Source organism: Populus trichocarpa, chromosome 4 (assembly GCF_000002775.5).
Source record: "Populus trichocarpa isolate Nisqually-1 chromosome 4, P.trichocarpa_v4.1, whole genome shotgun sequence".
NCBI lineage: Eukaryota > Viridiplantae > Streptophyta > Magnoliopsida > Malpighiales > Salicaceae > Populus > Populus trichocarpa.
The window spans coordinates 15,526,004-15,542,747 of record NC_037288.2 but is presented as its reverse complement, the minus strand read 5'-3'; the positions used below and the strand labels follow the sequence as shown (position 1 = coordinate 15,542,747).

The 16,744-nt window shown below is 33.6% G+C and overlaps 1 protein-coding gene and 1 long non-coding RNA gene across 3 annotated transcripts; one reads left to right on the top strand and one right to left on the bottom strand.

Annotated features, from left to right (window-relative positions):
- Positions 1–630: 630 nt before the first annotated feature.
- Positions 631–5,053, top strand: LOC7463011 (uncharacterized). 2 transcript variants are annotated; one of them, XM_024598662.2, is made up of 5 exons: positions 631–882; positions 960–1,499; positions 2,211–3,458; positions 3,545–3,615; positions 4,503–5,053. In XM_024598662.2, the coding sequence occupies exons 1-5, from the start codon at positions 820–822 to the stop codon at positions 4,642–4,644; spliced, it is 2,064 nt and encodes a 687-aa protein (XP_024454430.1). In that variant the 5' UTR covers positions 631–819; the 3' UTR covers positions 4,645–5,053. The 2 variants fall into 2 exon arrangements, with proteins under 2 accessions (XP_024454430.1, XP_002306006.1); XM_002305970.4 differs by having other exon boundaries at positions 632–882; positions 4,568–5,053.
- Positions 5,054–14,473: 9,420 nt separating this feature from the next.
- On the bottom strand, positions 14,474–16,366 carry LOC112327110 (uncharacterized). The gene is made up of 2 exons (XR_002981150.2): positions 15,883–16,366; positions 14,474–14,946 (listed from the first exon to the last, which is right to left on the bottom strand). It is a non-coding gene; the product is annotated as an uncharacterized LOC112327110 (long non-coding RNA).
- Between the last annotated feature and the right edge of the window lie 378 nt (positions 16,367–16,744).

The following is a 16,744-nucleotide window of genomic DNA, read 5'->3' as shown; positions in this document are numbered from 1 at the left end:
ATTTTCTTTGCAAACAAAAAAAATAAATTGATGAATAGCAAAGAAATAGGTGTTGCCTCGCGCGAATGGAGAGGCAATCAAAGGTTTTTCTCCTACTTGGTGTAATTTTATGTGTGCTAGTCTACCATCATTTCTTTATTGGTTACTAACGCATACTAAAGTTTACTATAAATATTAGAATAAATTTTTATTTTTTCAACGAGGGATTAAAAGTCTATTATTATATATACTTCATGTTCACAAGAAAAAAAAATTGTGTTTTTTCAATATGAAATAATTTTTTTTTATTTAATTATTTCAACTTAAAAGAGAAGATATAATCTTTCTAGTATATGGTTAAAAAAATATTTTAAAAAAATCTTTAAAATTTCATTATTTACAGTATATATAACATACATTCGCATGAATTGTTTTTTAACTTTTTCATGTGGGATATTAGAACTTTAAATATATTTTTTTAAATTTTTTTGGATTGATCTAAGTTAACCCATGTGATTAAACTCAACATCCTAACCTAGACCGGGTTTGATATCTATGATGATGAGCTGGGCCTAACAACAAAAGCTCATCATATTAATCAAAGGTTGTTGTGGGCTGTGCCCTATTGGGTAACAATAAAGGTTGGGTTTTTTTCTTTTTCCTACTGACAGTTGAGTTCTCCTTCCTTCCTTCCCCCCTTTCTTACACTAGTCCTCGAACCCCTGCCAGGCTGCCCCGCCCTGCCTTTTCACAGACAATGAAACTGAGTTGGCTTGTTTGTTAACCTTTCTGTTTTCAGAATTGTCAAAAAAGACCGGACTTAAAAGATTTTGTCAAGAAATGGTTGCCAAGAAATCCAAGGGGATGATCAAGCATCTCATCTCTGCAATTCAATCTCCACAGGTTAGTAAACCCCCCTTTATCTAATTCTATGCAGCACATTTTGAAAACATTTTGTCTTTACTTCAATTTCCATGCAGGGTCTAAATCCACCCAGCCTTAAAAGATTGTATGCTCTGCTTCACCATTTGTCTACTCTGAAGACCCCCATAAGTGGCAGTTTCCCAGACATGAAGCTTAAGAAATGTCGGCTCAACTTCGAACTTAAAGACATCAACTGCCTGTCTGATATTTTGTTTAAGCAGCTTGAGGATAGGTTTCATGGGTTATTCTCTGCTTTACATGAGCATAATGTTTCGGCCGCTGATAATGGAAAATGTTTCCTGATTGAAGAACTGACATTGCTTCTGAGATGCTGTTTGGTTATGCTGGTTTTGATTGAACATGACCAGCCTCTTCTCATACAGAAGGGTTTGGGTATTCTTTCCATGCTTAGCAGACTGGTTGCTACAGAGTTAAGTGGTCGAAATGGAAAGAGTTCTATTACTTTCAAGAAGTTGACTTCTCGTCAAAGTGTTAGTGATGATTGCACCACCTCTATTACTGAGGAGTTTGTTGCTTCTTTATGTTTATGGAAGCCTTCTGATCCGCGCTATGCATTTCTATGTGCTGTTCTTGAGGTCGACCTTTTCGTTTTTGCATCCCTTTTCTTTTCTTTGGTGATACTAGTGTTTTTTTGGGTTATGAGATATATCTTGTTTTCAATTTTGCAAGAGTACTGCTTAATTTAAGTTCATAAATTATGGCTTGGAGGACTTGGAAATAAGTAGAATGTAGATTTCTTGACATCAGGTGTGCCTTTTATGCATCCCTAGGTTGTCTTCAATGAATTCAAAATATACCGCTTCATTCCTATGGATCGAGAATAATCTCATCTCATCTAGATCTTTTTATTTCCTGGACATGAGATGGGTTTTAGACCTGGATTTATCATAACCTGAGGCGTCGCTAAGTCTCACTAGAGCTCAATATTTGGTTTTCTTAAGATGATAGGGGCAGGCATTTATTTGCATAATGTGAAAGAAATCCAGGTTTATCAGAGAGAACCAAATTTTGTGACGATCCTATTTGGGACGGTGGTACATTTGTAATCTGCCTGATGGTGATGATCCAAATTTTTCCTCAATGCTAGTTTCTTTGACAGAAATTCAGTTGTATTAAAAAGTTCATGGTATGGCCTATCTATTTAAAGGGATGACCTCATTTGTATGAAGCCTTTTCTCCTTTCATTTCCTTCTCATGCTTTCCTTTTTCTCCTGACAGCTCATAGTTGCTTTTTTATGAGAGTTTCAGCAGCCAAACCCAACTTAATATTTAGGTATCATCTTTAGGTATTTGCAGATGAGCTTTTGGTGCGTCAAACATTGAGACAGAATTTTGTGATGATTGATTCTGCACCTTCCCGAAGCGAAAGGCTATTTGTGTGCCCCTCTGGGCATGGTAATATTGGAAGCGTTCTGGAGGTGATTTGTGCTCATTTTGTCGTATCACTTTCTGATGAGCAAGCTTTTGAAAATTTCCTCAACAGATTATTTTGGTGCCACGGGGAGGATTTCAGAATTCCTGAAATGAGTTTGCCGGCAGCCTTATCATTGCTTCTCAATCCCATCATGCTTTCTGCACCCAAATTGTTTCAGGCATACTTGATTTTAATGGTTTCTGAAGCCATTGGTATTTGTATGCCTCAACCAAATACGATGCTGGATCCTAAACTTATGGATTGCTATACAGAGGCATTTGAAAGGTCTATCTTCTTGTATACTAGGCACATGTCTAGTTTGCATGTTGATGATTTTTTGGGTGACAATGGTTCTTTTATCAGATCAGGTTTGCATGGGAGCAGTAGTAAGCTGAATTTTGAATCTTTTCTTCATCCAGCCACAAGAGACAAACTGCATCATCTAATTTCCAAGTCATATGATGCATGGAATTCCTATTTAAGCAGTATGTCTTCTAGAACAAATTCTGAACTGGTGGCTGCCTCTATTGCCTTCATGAAGGAGAGCCTGTGCATTGTTGATGAATCGTTTAAAGATGAGATTCTGTCAATCTTAAGTTGCATAATACTTAGATATCCATCTAACGATATTGGTGACACTTTACTGTACAAAAAGGAGGAAACCAGCTCTCAAGACATTTATCTTCTCGCTTCCATCTTGAAATTAATGAGTAGCTCATTGTTGCAAGCTATATGGTATGTAAAGCATCTTAGGTCTTCAGTTTGCCTGAAATCACTGGAAGATGTGTCTTCATGCAAGGGCTACGATGTTATAGTGGATATTCTTGGTTGTTTTGAGCACTTCAGTATCAGTCTACCAATTCAAAAATTCTTATGTGAAACATTGCAATCTCACCCTGCAAGGCATAAGAAGTCCAGGTGGATGTTTTTTCACTTTTCGGGGTTGCTGTCATTGAGTTATGCTAGCGGGCTTGATTTTTTAGTAAAGGACTGTTTATTTGCACTTATGGTAGTGTTGAATATGTTTATTATTGAAGAGGGGGATCTCGCTGCAGTGGATTCATTATTTGGTTCCAGCTTGGAATCCTTTTCATCTAAATCCTCTGATAAATCTGAAGGGGTAAGTTTGGTTTCTTACTTCACTGGCCTTCTCAGTTTTCTGTTGCTATGTTTCCAACCCATTAACATTTTCCAATAATGATGCAGGTCATGGCAATCTCAAAATCTAGCCAAATAGTTTCATCGAAAATTCAAAAGATTCAGGAGATGTACTTGAGGTAAATGATCTTGCCTCTTCACGATTGATTTCAACTTTACTGGACACCTTCACCTTTATTGATAGATTTTTGCTTTAAGATACCATGCTCCATTTCTTTTCTGTTGCATGCAACCTACTTGTCATTAATTTCTTGTGGCAGGCCTTATTTGTTGAGGATTGTACTTTGTCTGCTGTTTATGCAGAGTCGTTTATCTTGATGGTGTAAAAATTGCGAACAGGGAAAATTAAATAACTCAAGTTTAGCATCTTTAGTTATTGTTGTTTTGTTTTTCGACTTTCTGTTGGTTTTTGTTAATGTAATATTGTAAGTTACATATAGGCACTTACAATTTTCCCAAAAGGATTTTTCTCTCCATGCTTTTGTATTTCAAAATGCTATTGTTTATATGCCTTTAAGCTTTGCGCATCTAGATAGTTAATAATTAATGTGGATGAAGCTGTATCAAATGCACTAGTGACTAGTTGTTTTTGCTAAAAGTTACTAGGTCATTGCAGATGTGTATTCATAATCTTCACTTTGATTTCTGAAATTATTTGATAGTTTTTGAAATAAGAGACTTATTTTGTATTAAAATGAATCTTAATGTTGTTGTAATTTATATATACTAGTGAAATAATGGCGTTATCTCATAAACTACAACGAAAATGTTGAAGTTCTATGCCAGAACTAGGGTTTGTTTGGTTTCTGCTGGTCATTTGGTCAAGAGGGCTGTAGCGTTAACCACTTTGGTCACTATACAGGAATGAACCATGTCTACAGTGCATCAAATTGATTGTTCAAATTTTATGGCGTCTATACTGTTGAAATCTGCTTGCTGCCAGTTTTTTTTTTTTGATGTTTATTTACTTTTTGGTGATAAATTTCATACTTTTTTCTTTTTTTAGACTGCTTGTGTCAAGAGAAATGATAACATCACCTATTTCTCCCCGGCTTTTATTGTTTAATTCAGAACACGCTCCACCATATGTTCCAACGACAGAAAACAACACAATCAAGCAGGAACTTCAGAATATGGCTCCATCATGAATGAGTTGGATTCTGTTGCCAGCATGGAAGATGCTAAGGAAACCTGCAATGGTGAGATCTTCCTGAAGTGCGTGCTAGGGAAGTATGCAAAATCCAAAGTTATAGATGATTTATCAGACTTCATTGAATGCGAGCATGGAAAGAATTACTCTGGCTGGTTGAGGGATCGACAAAGATTTAGAATATGGAAGTACAAGAAAACAACAATTCGAAGGTGGAAGAGAAAAAAAATGTGTTGGAATCATCTAAAAGGGTAGTAAATCAAGATGTTATAAGCTTTTCTTATCTACTTATGCGTAAATGTTATAGAGCGGACTGTGATCTGTAAAGGTTGTAAATTGGTGGCGGATCTCTTATTGAATTTACAGAAATAGCTGAATGTATCCCAGTGACATGTTTTTGTATTGTATTTTCGTTTGTTTGCTTGCTTGCTTTGACTTCGTTGCATGAGGCTGAGTACAATAATTATGCAGGAACCTGCATAGTTTAGTGTCTGCCTCACTTGAATTTAACAGAAATATTACTCTTAATTATTCTAATGTGTTAAGAACTCGTCGAATCCTTCCACTCACTGAATAAAGACATTTCTATTCTGTTGAACTTGAACCCCAAATGCCTACTCCAGATATTCTGTAGGGACAACATTAGGATTCAGGATCCAGAAGATTTGCTTCTGTTCTACACAAATGGAGGACACAGTTGTGGCAAAAGCTACTGTTCTCGTGGGCACTGATGCAATTGCCTTTGTAATGATTCCGCTGTGACGTAGTCATTTGGTTTTCTGCTCACAGGTTAGAGTTCTTCTCCTGCTTGCAGGTCTGCGGGTTGCTTGGATGAAAACTTCACCATGCATAAAGATGATACAGGAATATGGGGGCTGGAATTTCTAAGGCAATTAAGGGTATGATATATGATGGGAAAATAAATGACGTTCAACCCTTTAGATCAGATAAAACACCATTCTGAGAAGGAAGAACAAGATAATACAGACACACCGCAAATGATTAGAGTAGGAATGGAGTTTAGGATAGCTGATGTTTCGGAAAAGTTTGAAAAATTTTCAATACACCTTGGTTATTTTATAGCCAAACTAGAGTTTTAATAAAAAGAAAATTGCAACAACTAATAAAAATAATCCTAAAATAATAATTGATTCAAATCAGAATTCAAAACCCCTGAAATCAGAGATTCTAATCCAGCCCACTTCTGTCTTCTCACCACTTCATGGATTTCACTAAAAAGACAAAGAACTAAAAATAAGCCAACAAGCTTAACTTGATTCTAACCAACAACAAAATCCTCTCCTCATGGAAACACTCTAATTTATACTTCAAGCAATCTGTGATGAACCTTAAGAAATTCAGATGGAATTGGTAAGATTAAAAAAGTTTATGAATTGGATAGAGTCCGGTTCTTTATTGAATTAAAAAAAAATTGATTACAAAGGATCAAATTAAAAAAAAAAAAAAATTTCTATACAAATTCAAAGAAGCCCAAGCCTCTTGGATCATGTGATTTGCTTCAAAGCATTTTTCCTACCTCTTTTTGCCAATCCTCCTCCCTTATTTATTTACAAAGTTAGGGATTTGAATTTGAATTTAAAATTCGGTAAGTTATGATTTATGGACTGTTATGAACTTTGACTTGTCTTCTCCTCAAAATACGATCGTTTCTTGATTCTTTCATCTAACTTGTACTACGTTATTTTGGTGGGCAAAATTATCCTCGGACATGCGTTAGCTAGTGGAGAAAGGAGCAATCTCAGTCATCCATGTAAGTCATCTTTTCCTAAGCCTATTCTTCGTCGTTCATTCACTAACTTCATATCTTCTTGTTGACATGTGCTTTATTTCCTCCAGCCTTTCGTCTCCCACGATTCAATCTCCTCACCTGTAAAGTAAGCTCTTTCATTTTCAGAAGAGAAGAATTAGGGTTTTCTTTCTTCGTCTTACTCCAGGATCACCACAACCCTTTCCCCCTTAAAAAACTTATCCCTCAAGGTGAGGGTAGGTGTTTTTCAACCATGATTCCATAACCCATTCATCATCTTCCATTTACTAGCCTTTCCACATGACCAACACCTCTTTTATAACCTTTATTCTCATTGGTTGGCTTTTTCAATCTAAATTTTTCATGGGTTCAATTTGGGTCCTTTTTATTAAATTGAAAATGGGAAGTCTTGGTTCTAGAACCTTGTCCTTACTAATTCTTGAAAAGAGAGACATGTAAAGTGTTATGAATCCTTGCCTCATCAAGTAATTTTAGATGGTAACCCACCTTTCATATCCTCTTTGTGATTTTAAACAATTCATAGTATTTGAACGCTAACTTTTGGCTTTCGTTTCTTTACATGCTGGACTATTGAAATGGATGGAGGTTCAAGTAAACCCATTCTTCCACTTTCAACTCAAGATTTTTTTTCTGCATATTTCTTCTGCCTAACTTGTATCTTAGTAAAATTGTATTTTATTGTTCTAAAATTTCTTCTCTCTACTATACTTGAGTTTCAACTACTTGATTGTTTGATGAACCTAGAATGAAATTTATGATACTAGGGGAAGGTAGCCATATATAGCTTTAAATGGGGTAGTTTTCATTGAGGCGTGAAAAATTGAATTATAGCACCACTTTGCCACCTACCATTAGGAAAGGAAAACTCAACCATGTCATTAAAAATTCTCAATTTTAATCTTGTTATCAATGATTCTCAATTCCAACCCTAATATTAGAAAAGGAATATTTAACCTTGTCATCAGAAATTCTCAATTTTAATCTTGTCTTGAAGAATCTCAAATTCAACCCTGCAATCAAGAAATCTTCACTTTAACCTTGTTATCAGGAATATCCAATTTTAACCCTATCACTAAGAATCCTAAATTTAACCTTGTCATCAGGAATCTTTAATTTTAACCTTATTATCAGGAATTTTCAAATTTAACTCTATCATCAGGAATCTTAAATTGAACTTTGTCATCAGGATCTTCAGTTCAACATTGCAATAAGGAAATCTCAAATGTAACCTTGTCATCAGGAATCTCCAATTTAATTTTGTCATTAGAAATCTCTGGTTCAATCCTTCAATAAAGGAATCTCAATTTTTTAAACTTTATCACCATGAATCTCTATTTTTAACTCTATTATCAAGAATCTCAATTTCAATCCCGTCATCAGGAATCTCAAATTCACCCTTATAATCAGGAATCTCCAGTTCAACCCTACAATCAGGAAATCTCAAATGTAACCTTGTCATAAAAAAATCTCATATTCAACCATATCATCAGGAATCTCAAATTGAACCCTATCATCGAGAATCTCAAATTGAACCCTTGTTATCAAGATTTCTCAATTCCAACCTTACCATTAGGAAATGAAGATTTAACCTTGTTATATGAATTCTCAATTTCAACCCTACAATCAAGAAGTCCAACAATCATAAATATTCCTAGGTTCAGGCCAATTTACGATCGCTTAAACCTTTTGAGGACCAACAGAGACTCCCTCACATGATACTATAAATCCTTAGAAAATCACTTGATTTATGAAAAAAGGAACCCCTTTTCACATTAGTAAACAAACTTTTTTTTTTCCTTAGGGTGGTATAGACCTGAATAAGGTGATTTAAACGTTGCCTTTTGGTTTTGTTGTAAATGAGGATATCATCAAAGTATACCACCAAAGTTTTTCCATGAAAAGCTTAAGCGCATATTTGAACACTCTTAAAAAAGTAATGGGTCATTGGAAATGACAAAAAACATGACTAGCCACCCATGTAATCCATCTTTGGTCTTAAATATGGTTTTCTATTCATCTTTGGGACGGATCATAATCTAATGATATCTATTTTTTAAATCCATCTTAAAAAAAAATTGGGCTCCTTTCTTCATATCTAACATGCCATCCAATCTAGAAATAGAAAAATGATACTCAATAGTAATCCTATTAATGACTTGACTATCCACGCACATCCTCCAAGAACCATCTTTCTTAGGTTAAAAAGGCAGGCACTTCATAAGGATTTAAGTTCTCTTTTATAATCTCTTTTGTAATAGCTCATTAACTTGCCTTTATAGATCACTGGGGTTCATCATGTCGTGGAGCAAGTTTGGCAATGTAGCACTAGGAACAAAGTCTATGACGTGTTGAATGTCATGTATAAGAGGTAAGACATCAAAGAGTTTAGATGGAAAGATATCCTGAAACTCTTACAACACTGCATTACCTTTTTAGGTTTTTCATCTAAAGAGTCTCCTACAATCTCATTGGCAACTAAGGCAAACACAATAGATTTTTCATGAACCTCATTTTCAAACTCCTTTGGACTTATAATTATAAGTCCATTTGCTTTCACTTGTTTTCTTCTTGCTACTGTCATTAAGCCTTAGTGATAGTCCAATGAGTTTTATCTTCTTGCCTTGAAAAGTGAATAAGCAAGAATTTGATTGTCATAAAATAGTGACATGTCCTACATTTATGGTAATCACATCATGCCAAATTTCATCCTAATAGTTTAAGAACTTGATAGGGAAAAAAACATATCTCCTTAATTGTTATTGATGTATTACATTGATACAACTCCCATTATCTATGATGACCTTGCAACCTTTATGGGCATTTAATTTCAATGTGGAAGACAATAGTTCTTCTCCAATCTTCAACCCTTTTAGGTTGCGTCAAGGCGTATTAAACTACACCTAGTCTAGTCGTCTCCAATCCTAGAAGGTTTTGCTCAATCTAAACAGATATAGATCAAACACAACCTAGTAGATTAAAACCATCCTTATCCTTCTCATATAAACCTTAAAAGTCATCGAGGTCAAGTTCATACACTTCATCATCATAATTGCTCTCATTACTAATATTATTTTAATTAGTGATAAATAAGGTCTTTATGGGACAACTAGAGGAGATATGATCAAAATCGTAATATTTAAAACCCTGAATTCTTGAACTCATTTTAGGTGCTTCATGGAAAATATTTTTACCCTTGTCCTTTTTAGGAACCCAGGTAATAGTAGGATTGAGTTTATAAGGTAAAGAATTATTATTACTAAACTAGGATCTAGTAGGGACACTACAGGGATCTAGATGTTTCGTCCATTGTCTTTTCAAGACCAACTTGTAGTTTTACATTAGTGTATAAACTTCGTCAAGGGTAAACACACCTCAAAGTACAACCTCTCTTTTAAGATTATCATTCAAATCCTTACAAAACTTACTCAAAGTCATTACATCATCCTCACTAACTACACACCTTATTATATACTCGTCGAATTGTGTCATATATTCATTAGCAGACTTATTTTCTTGTCTTAGACTATTCTACTGATCTAAGATATTTCCTCTATAGGACCAGGGTAGGTATTTTTCCGGTAACTTTTGTTTCATCTCGACTCAATCACTAATAGGGTGTTAATCTCTCTAAACCAAAGATTCTTCAACATTATCCCAATATAATTGGGCAGCATCACCAAATTTTATTTTCGCAAACCTTATTTTTATTTTTAAGACAAATTATATCAATTAAAAAAGTGATCAATATCATGAATCCACCTAGTAAAAATCCATGGATCAATATAACCCTTAAAAGTTAGGGCTTCTACATTGATATGCTCCATAACTCGATCTTCAAGGGTCATTGTAGTTATGATGATCTTAATTGTGATTAGGTTTACAATTTCTATGGTGAGTTGGCCTTTAATAATTATTATTGGAATGTTTACTATCATTCATCAGGGTCATCATAGTCGTGGCAACCCTGGTTGCGGTTATGTTGATGATTTATATGGTGAACTGGCCTTTAACGGTGTCATTAGTTATTATTATAATGTTCTCTCACTATACTACCTTACTTGTAAAGTCTTTATGACCTTCATTATCCTAGAAAGATTGTTTACTTGATTGAACATATTGGTCATTTCAACTCGCATAAGTTATAGTTGCTCTTGAATGTCCCTAAGGGCATTTCTAGAAGTCAAATTCATGGTAAATATAAACTTAGGAATGGATACTAGACGACCACTACGTAAATGCATGCAATACTAACCTAGGATTATGAGTGAGATCACAAATAATTCTTGCAAGTAAAATGCAATACAAAAATAAAATGAATATTTACCTTTTGGTTTATTTTGGAGATTACCAATCACAAACTAGATCAAGAAAATCACAAGCATGCAATGTTAAACCTCTAAAGCAAACATGTAACCAAACACAATGTCATAATTTCCCACAAATTTAGCACAGCTTCGGAATTAACAAAGAGAACTAGATATCAAAAATAAATAGTGAAATAGGCTAACAAATGAAAATAACAGGTAAGATGGAAGATGTGATATCTTTATCATTGGCACCAAGGTAGTATCAATGTTAAATCTAGAAAAACAAGCATAAAACCTAGTGAAGTAAAATTCAATGAATCTAAGAGGATAAATGACTTTCTGACCAGATTACTAATTGAACATGCTAGATTACTTGGATCAACATTGTCAAATCTGAATTCACCACTTGGTGGTGCTGTGGAAAGAATGATATAAGAACCTTAGGGATTGAGACCCAATTTGTTGGCTGGTGTACACTGCACTTGGTCTTTGGCACTAGATGACCAAAGTTGTTGTGGTAGACTGGATTTACTAATGTTGTTATGTTTATTATTGTTGAGGAGAGATGTGGTGCTTTGTGGGTTGCGATCGGCAATGTGAAGAAGGGGTTGTCATCACAAGACAGTATGGCACCGTGAGTGGTGGTAGTTGAGGATCCATTGCATCGGCCTATTATTGCTGCTGAGAACAATGAATCTATTGTGATTCATGGGCTGATTATTATTATCGGTATGTTTGAATCTATCGAGTGTGGGGAGGGAATGGTAGTGTGTCTAAGTTTGGGTTTATAGGTTGTTTAGGTGTGGATTATAAATAGTGATGTATTGAGATTTTTTGTAAATCCTTGGAAAATATCTATAAGGATAGTTAAGTAAATGTTATGTGAAGTTTGTAAATGGAATAGTTGTACTAAGAGGTTGATAAAAGATTTTGAAAATTTGAAATAAAATGATTATGTGATAGTTTTAAAAATAAAAATATGAAAAATAGCTAAAAAATAAAAAAATATATAAACACAAATAAAAACTAAATGAAAATAATCTTGCAGGGAAGGAATGCTGTGAAATAAAGTTTAATGAAATTTCATTTCACCAACATTAAGCTTGGACATATTACCCATGAAACATAAAAGGTATAAAATTAGGGACACAGTGGGAACTAAATAAATTGTTGGCTATCTATATATATATGGTGGTCGGTCATTTGGGGAAGAAAAAGAAGAAAGAAATTTGTGAGAAAAAGAGAGCAACCTTGTGAGAACATGCCAATTTGTACATCATTTCTTAGGAAAACCATGTTTTAGGATTGATTAAGTGAGATTAAGGAAGAGAAAGTAAGGTTTTAGATAGAGAAAGTGAAGAAATTGAAGAAAGTAGAGGAAAGCTTCGGAAAGTTGCACTTGGATAGCATTTGGAGAGCAAAATGTTGTTTGGTAAGATGATCTAAGCTCATATGAACAAGTTACGAGGAAGTTCAATTTATTTTAATGAAATTCTTAATTGTGTTAATTAGGGTTCATGATTTACAATTTGTGGGTTTTGTAAATTAGTGTTAGAAATACTAAAACATGTAGAAAAAAAGTGTTATAGATGTGAAATTAGTATTATTAAGAAGACAACATAGTGAGGATTTAAGTGGAGGTGGCCGGCCAAGTGTAGGAAGAAAAGGGGGAAGTATTCTTTTGATGTTTATGTGTTAATATCATAAGGAATTAGTGTAAAGTTCTATGTTAAGAGATTATTAGAAGGAAATTAGATCATGTTATCAATTTTTATTAACATTTTGGAATATTTGTTAATTGTAGTATTGAAAGGAAGAGTTAGTAAAAATATATAAATGAGTGTGTTGTGTTTAAATAATAGTTTTGTAATGTAGAAATGATAAATTGAACTATGATAAAGTTAAAGAAAAGCATTAGAAATGAAAAGAAAAGAAGAAAGATTTGTGGCTAAATATGTATACAAAATGAGGGGGGAATTGAAAATGAAGTATTAATTGAATTTGATTATTTAAGAGTTGATATAATATTAAGGAAATCATCGATGATAAGTTATAGGTGAGAAGTATTTAGTATACTTGGGGTTAATTGGAGAAAATGATAAATATGACTTTGAATATGAATTATATAATAGGATTTAAGTTAAAGAAATAGTGGTATGCTATGAGATGATAAAAATATTAATTTATGATACCTTCTCTGGATTCAGGAGAGGCACCATGAGTAGTATCTTCTGCAGTAGGAGGAGCATGCTCAGTTGTAGGTGCAGGTAGGTGCTTACGTACCTTATCTTTTTTATTATATAATTTATTTTTTGAGATTTCATCATATTTGATAATTTTTTGAAACAAAATTGTGTATGGTATATGAAGTGGGGAAAAAGAAAACAAAAGGATATGAGGTAGAAATGACAAAGGTTGTGTTTGGAAAATTGATTATGTTAAGAAAATCAAGGATTATATTGTTACTGTTGATGAACGACAACCAATGATTTGTTTCTTTTATTGTTAAATAGAAGCCATTGTTTGTTGTTTCTATCGTTGAATGAAAACCACTGTTATGTTGCTATCATTAATAAACAGTAGACAATGCTATGTTGCTTTCATTGTTAAATGGAAGCCATTGTTTGTGATTTTCATTGTTGAATGGAAACCTCTGTTATATTGCTTTCATTGTTGAATGAAAGTCAATGCTTGTTGTTTTCATTGTTGAATGAAAACTCCTATTATGTTGTTTTTATTTTTGAATGAAAGTCAATGTTTGTATTTTCTATTGTTAATGGAAATATGCATTAACGAGTAATTGTGAATATGAGACTTGAAGTTGGGAAATAATATGGTAATTGATATTATAATTAAATGGAAACCCTGAACATTTGTAACATAATAAGTAATAGTATTTTTGAGTTGTTCGAATTGTTTATGTATGTTGGAGTAAATTATAAATTGTAGTATTAAATTATTTATTCTTTTGATGTATATATGTGTACGACCACTATATACCGCAAAGCAGGACTAATATAACTATAAGGATTAAACTGTTATATTAGATATAATTTCGTACTTGTATGCTTTTTATGTATAATTAATAGCATTTTTTACTTATCCTATAATTAAATCTTTTGTAAACTTATGGATGTTAGCATTATGCATCTAATTTACTTACTACATGTTTTTTATTTCTTTTCTTTTTACTTATTGTATGTCTTATGACTTTGAAGAAATAATTATGATTTATATTGTATATATATATTATGGAAATAAATTTGTGTGATAATGTTGAGGAATATTGATATTGATATAAGATAAGGTCCGGGATGGCTGGACTGATGTGGTGGTGGAGTTGGTTGTGTTGTGTATAAAGTGGTCAATAACTTGGTATTGTTCAGATATAGAAGAAACTCTGTTGAAATTTTGGTAAAATAAATAACATGATAATTTGTATAAAAGTATGAGAAAAAAAATTGATCCCAATATCATTGTATACGTATCATGTATAGATACAATTGTGCTGAAAAATGAGAATGTTACATTTTTTTATTTATTAATGAGAACTCTCTACAGGTCTAAGGTGTATCATCTCTATTGAATTGAAATTTAGGAACCGAACAAAAGACCGTGTTTTTATATCAAATTTGATGCAAAACAATAAACCAAGTGAATTAAGGCAGAGAAAACAAGTTTTTATAGCAAAGAAAGAAGTTGTTATAGCTAGGAAGAAGAGAGAATTCAGATAGACAAATAATCTGTCATTTTATTATCATTTTATCGAATAATAAAAAACTGAACATAATATCTATAAAAATCACATATAAATAATAAACTTTAAAAACAACCAGTTACTAGACTCAATTCGCTAAATAATATTGTCAAACATAAGAAAATCTAAATAAATAACTCAAATAAAATACAATTTGATGGACTTGGATGGGCTTGGTCTCACAATCAAAGAGTGACGGGCTAGGTCATTCTCCATCGTCTATGTCTATATACTTGTGTAACATGCGGTATAGATCTGGTTCTGGAAGCCGATATAGAATGAGCATCATTGCCATTAAGATAGGCTTTCACCTAAGGAATACCAGGGCCTGCTGCTGCTGGAGCAATGAAAGCACATAGAGCTGCAGCAGCAGTTGCCAAGACTATGTTGCAACCAGCAAATGCTGCAAAAGCCTTGTAATATCTGCACTGGAGCCATTACCATGTCCTAGTTATCATATAGAATTGGCAAGCGAACCAAGTCAGGATTCAAATGCATTGCCAATGGTTAAAAACTCATTATAATAGAAATCCAAAAAAAAAGATCACATCATTTTTGAGGATGCAGTTGGGCACACAAAGAATGAACTACCAGAGATAAGTAGTAAGCATTTCAAGATTCTCTCGTCGATAAATGCATGAAAGCTGGTATTTTAGCTTCTTTTTTTTCAGTACAGGAAAGACTGAAAATGATGGTGATGCAACTAGAACCTTACAAAGGGTTTTTTCTCGAATGACCCACTCGGGCTAATAAACTGAAAGAGTAAGGCTTGGCCCCCCAGAAACTTGGCAAGAGCAAATTTTGAGACCATTATTAACAAACTGCCAATTAGCAGAAGCAAATGTTTTAAAATCAGACGTTCCCCTTTTCGTCATTGCAACAGGTTCTCAGCTCCGATGTATCTACCACCCCAAGATAAGAGAAACACGACATGTCAACAGCAATCATTCATGAGATTGTGATGGACTGAGCTTACTGCTGCTTACTCATGAGCTAAGATTCTACAGATATTAGATTCTACAAGTTATGAGAGAATTCATGAATCAAATGCTGTAAGTTATTTATATAGTTTCCACCTTTAAAGATACAAAGAAGAAGGTTAATTTTTATTTTGTTCAATGCACAAGCATACATTGATCGAACATTCATCACTTGAACAAAATAAATAAAGAAATAAAATTGAACCATCTTGATTTCCTCGAGTTTCTAGATGAAGTTGGCAAATGAACGCCGGACTAAATTAGGCTATACAGCATATATATATATATATCCTAGAACATTTCCAATTTCCAAGAGAGAACAAAACATCTTATCTTTCTGTGAATGAATGACTTCAAACCACACAAAAGAAGAACGCAGCAGAAAGACAGGCGAGTTTCTTACTCGTATTCAAGGCTTTCAATAGGACAAATGTCGGCACCAACACTGGCAATCTGGGATGTTGTATTCCTCCTTTTCACCAAAAGGGGTCCGGAAAAGTATTTCCATGGCATCATTAATTTTCTTTCTCCAAACACAGCATCAAAGAGAGGTTGCCATAATCATACAAAGGAAAAGGGAGGAAGGGAGAAAGAAAGAGAGAACATTGAAAACAGAGGGAAGGTAATTCTCCAATATCCTCCTTGTAAATAACACTAGTCTCAGTCTTATCTATTTAATTCCCTTAGAATGTGTATAATCATCCACGCGAATCAAGTGCAATAATTGTGTGACAACAAAGATGCTGACTTTAACATGAATCAAAGCCCGATAATTGTATGACAACAAAGATGCTGCCTTCTTATCTGCCGGCTAAAACCTCGCAGCGTTATAATTTGAATTTTTTTTTAAAAAAAAATTGCACTGTTAATGAGAAATATCTGCGGAACAGTGCACTTTACAAATTTTAGCAAAATAATACAGTTTGTAGATATTATTGGTGGAAAACATAATATTTGTAACTTGTCGCTATTTTAAATAACGTTAGAATAGCTGCAATTTTTTTTAAAAAAATATGAAATGGAAAAGATAGAGAAGATAGAAAAAAATAAAAAATAGATTCTAGAAACACTTTGAAGTTCTGATTACGACACCATCGATACCATCAAATAGATATCAACAAGACAAATCCAACAACATCAAAAAGTCATTGATGGTGATCTGAGTATGTCACACTTGCTACCTAATGAAGGTGGATGGTTTACTTTTCTTTGACGGCAAGTGAAGTCCACTCGAGTTATCGTTGGTGACCTTTCTTGGTATTATT

Bases quoted from the DNA above. Each gene is read 5' to 3' on its own strand.
- LOC7463011 (XM_002305970.4), top strand. From the start codon at position 820: ATGGTTGCCAAGAAATCCAAGGGGATGATCAAGCATCTCATCTCTGCA. The intron at 883-959 runs GTTAGTAAACCC...ATTTCCATGCAG, and splicing joins CTGCAATTCAATCTCCACAG to GGTCTAAATCCACCCAGCCT. The intron at 1,500-2,210 runs GTCGACCTTTTC...TATCATCTTTAG, and splicing joins TTCTATGTGCTGTTCTTGAG to GTATTTGCAGATGAGCTTTT.